Source organism: Cebus imitator, unplaced genomic scaffold, assembly GCF_001604975.1.
Source record: "Cebus imitator isolate Cc_AM_T3 unplaced genomic scaffold, Cebus_imitator-1.0 Scaffold427, whole genome shotgun sequence".
Classification (NCBI taxonomy): domain Eukaryota; kingdom Metazoa; phylum Chordata; class Mammalia; order Primates; family Cebidae; genus Cebus; species Cebus imitator.
Window position 1 is genome coordinate 45,429 of NW_016107742.1, and position 3,527 is coordinate 48,955.

The following is a 3,527-nucleotide window of genomic DNA, read 5'->3' on the forward strand; positions in this document are numbered from 1 at the left end:
AAAAAAAAAAAAAAAAAAAAAAAAAAAAAAAAAAAAAAAAAAAAAAAAAAAAAAACAAAGAACCCAGGTCCCTCACCCAAACCGACAGTGGTCAGGTGCTTCCACACGGATACCCTTCAGTCTCACTGGAGAGTGGTCCCAGCCAGAGACCAGCAGTTGCCTCCATGCTGAGACATTGTCCACTGAGAGTTTTGAGCTGGAAAAGGGAATGAGAGAGAGACAGAAAAAAGGGTTGTCCTGTATGGAGGGGAGGGAGCCCTGCACAGAGAGCTCCAGCCCATGCCCAAAAATGAAGGCATAGTAAGAGACGAAAAGAAAAATGGAAAAAGAAAAGAAAAATAAATCCCCAAATTTGGACTTACCTCCAGGCTGGTTCACCAAAATATGTTACTGGTGGAGAGTCTTGACTACAAGTTGTCCAGGTTCTCGGAATGTTGAATGAAGAATGAAACAAATTGCACAAATCAATGAAAAAAATGAAGCAATAAAAGCACAGATTTATTGAAGCAAAAGTATACCCCACAGAGTGCGAACAGGATTACAGCAAGCTGCTCAGGAGCCTGGGTTGCAAAATCTTCCAGGGTTTAAGTACCCTTCAGAGGTTTCCTATTGGTTATGCCTTATGTGTGACCAATCAGAGGCTGAAGTAAAGGCTCCCAGTCTCCAGGCCCTGTTATCCTGCCTCAAAGAAAGCCAATGATTTCCTCTCAAGCATCTTCAGGTTCCATCTTGACAATTTCCTCTGAAACCCCAGGGGCAGAGTTGTTTAGAGACTCCTTTATGCCCTGAGGCAGTGGCTCCAGGGTGTGTCTACCCTCCTCTGTTTTCACAACAGTCCAGCGATAGGCACTGTTCTCTGACAATCCTTCTTGGCACTCTTTATCTATAGTTGGAAGCCTTGGACTATGTTCTACTTTGGGGAAAACAGCAGCACAGAGAGGGGATAGTTCCTGCGGCTCTAATTTGGGTTCTAGGCCCTGAAAGGCATTTTTCCCATCAGCCACAGCACAAGCAATGTCCACATTCACTTGGGTCTTATCTTCAGAGGTGGATGGTATAGGAAGATTCACAGAATTGCCAGAAACAATTAAGGGTGAGACAGAGGAGGCCACAAGTGGCTGGTTCAATGGACAGGGGAAGGAAGTAGGGCTAACCAAGAGGGTGGTGATGGGAATAGTCTGGGGACTCTGGGCCACAGCTGCATTGACAGGCTGGATCATGTTACAGCCACTGCCAAGGCTCACAATCTTCACAGTGGTAGCAGGAACAGTGAAGATAACAGGTGCAGGATGGATAACAGGGGCAGGTTTCATACAGGGAGAGGCCTTGGCTCCCCTTCTTTTTGAGGGTCTCCGTCTCACGTATGGCTTTCGAAACTTAGAAGGGGCAAGAGAGGGCAGCATTACCTTGGGCACAGGGGCAGAAGAGAGCAAAGTCTGGGACTCAGGCAGAGGGAAGCTGGTCCTGGCCTCAGGGGGCAGAGCAGGCAATGCTGCAGGAGACTCAAAACCATCAACTCCACTCACTCCCAGTGGAGGGACGCCTGGAACTGTCTGTAAGACAGTGGCTGGCTGGATCAGGTGAGGAATCCAGACCATCATTTTGCTTGAAGGGGCTTCTGAATGAGTTGATCGGGCTGGTGTTTTCCCAGGGTTGAAGCTAGGCTGGAGAGAGGGGCTGGGTTGGATAAGGAGGGGCTTCAGGACTGATGAACGCCTCTGCCTCCAAGCCTTCCTGGGGAAACGGTTGGCAACTGGCTTCAGTTTCAGGACTAAACCCTTAGGCAATAGCAGTGGGTACCGAGTTTCACTCCCCAACTCCCAGTTGTCTTTCTCTAGGCCTCCATCTGAGCTCATCTCCGTGGTTCCAGTCACATTTCCTACCTCTCTAGCACCATCAGCCATGTGCCGCAGTTCCTCCTGGATGGATGGCAGACTGGCCTATTGGAAACAAGAACACTCTGATCCAGCACATGTCAGAATCTGGGAAAAAGAATAGGGCTTTCTAGGTTTTAGGGATCTGAGACAGTCTCAAGGCATCTTTCCAAGAAGGGACTCTGCATATCAAATTTCTACAAAGACCACATTCCAATTATATACTTTCAAGTCTCTTGTCTTCAGTGACCTTTTCCCTCCCACAGACTTTGAGGAAGTGGGTTGTACCTTTAACCAGAATGGGAGCCGGTGTTCTTCTCTCTCTATAGGTGGCTTCCACTGATGTGGCTGGATCTCTTCACAACATTTTAATAAGACTGGTAGCTGTTTGGTCTTCTTATAAAACTTAACATGAAAAAAAAAAAAAAGTGCATGAGTTACATTCTTTCCAGAAATACTGTCCTCTGTCAGGCTAGTGAATGGGGTGGGTGGTGGGTTGAGAGTCACACATACACTCTCTCTCTCACACGCAAAACCACATACACAAGCATCCATATATATACATAGACAAATAGTATATGCTGAATACTTGTACATTTCAAATTAAACTAATCTCTAAAGATTTTATAATTATTCATTATTTTCTAATTGATGATCTCTATTCTGGCTGCCAGCAGAGTTTAGGTCATAGAGAGAAAAGGAAGCAGATAGAGCAGTTCTATTTAAGATTTGTTCCTGCTCAACAGCTGCAAAGACAGTATCGTAATCTATACCATGGACACATCAAAGCTTTTTTTTCTTTCCCCATACATATTCTGCTTATGTAACATCAAAGCTTTTAAGCAAATGATGGTGCAAAGGACATTAGAAGGGAAAAAAAAAAAAAGACTGAGACAGTTCACTTTTAAGAATAAATAGGCTGGGTGCAGTGGCTCACACCTATAATCCCAACACTTTGGGAGGCTGAGGCAGGCAGATCACTTGAGGTCAGGAGTTTGAGACAGGCCTGACCAACAAGGTAAAACCCCATTTCTACTAAAAATACAAAAATCAGCCTGTGTGGTGGCGGGTGCCTGTAATCCCAGCTACTTGGGAGGCTGAGGCACAAGAATCAGTGGTTGAACCCGGCAGGGCACAGAGATTGCAGTGAGACAAGATCACGCCACTGTACTCCAGGATGGGCAACAGACTGAAACTCCGTCTCCAAAAAAAGGAGTAAATGAAGATGAGAACTGAACTTAAACCACTGACAAGCAGCTGTTCATCCAACATAAACAGAATGTTTGCTATGTCATACGCACTGTGCTAAAAGCTAAGCACACACATAAGGGAAGCAATTCCGGCTCTCAAGGAGCTTTATAGGCTAGTGGGAGAGAGTCAAGTGGACCAATAATGACACCCTACATTAAAAAACATACATCGAGTTATACAAAGACAGTTGCAGGTAAAAAATAAATAAAAAACATACAAAGGGTTGGGCACAGTAGCTCACACCTATAATCCCAGCACTTTCTGTAACACTTATGTTACACAAAGACTCAAGAGTTAAATGCCTATAATCCCATTACTTTGGGAGGCCAAGACAGGATGATCACTTGAGGCCAGGAGTTTGAGACCAGCCTGGCCAACATAGCAACACCAAGTTAAAAAAAA

General features: G+C 45.1%; 1 protein-coding gene across 1 annotated transcript in view; it reads right to left on the reverse strand.

Annotated features, from left to right (window-relative positions):
* Window positions 1-477: 477 nt before the first annotated feature.
* The window catches only part of YY1AP1 (YY1 associated protein 1), a 24,052-nt gene continuing 21,002 nt past the window's right edge, over window positions 478-3,527 (reverse strand). The window contains 2 exon segments of the mRNA XM_017509948.2: window positions 478-1,940; window positions 2,163-2,279. Of these exon segments, the coding sequence (XP_017365437.2) occupies window positions 684-1,940; window positions 2,163-2,279 (1,374 nt within the window). The 3' untranslated portion in view covers window positions 478-683.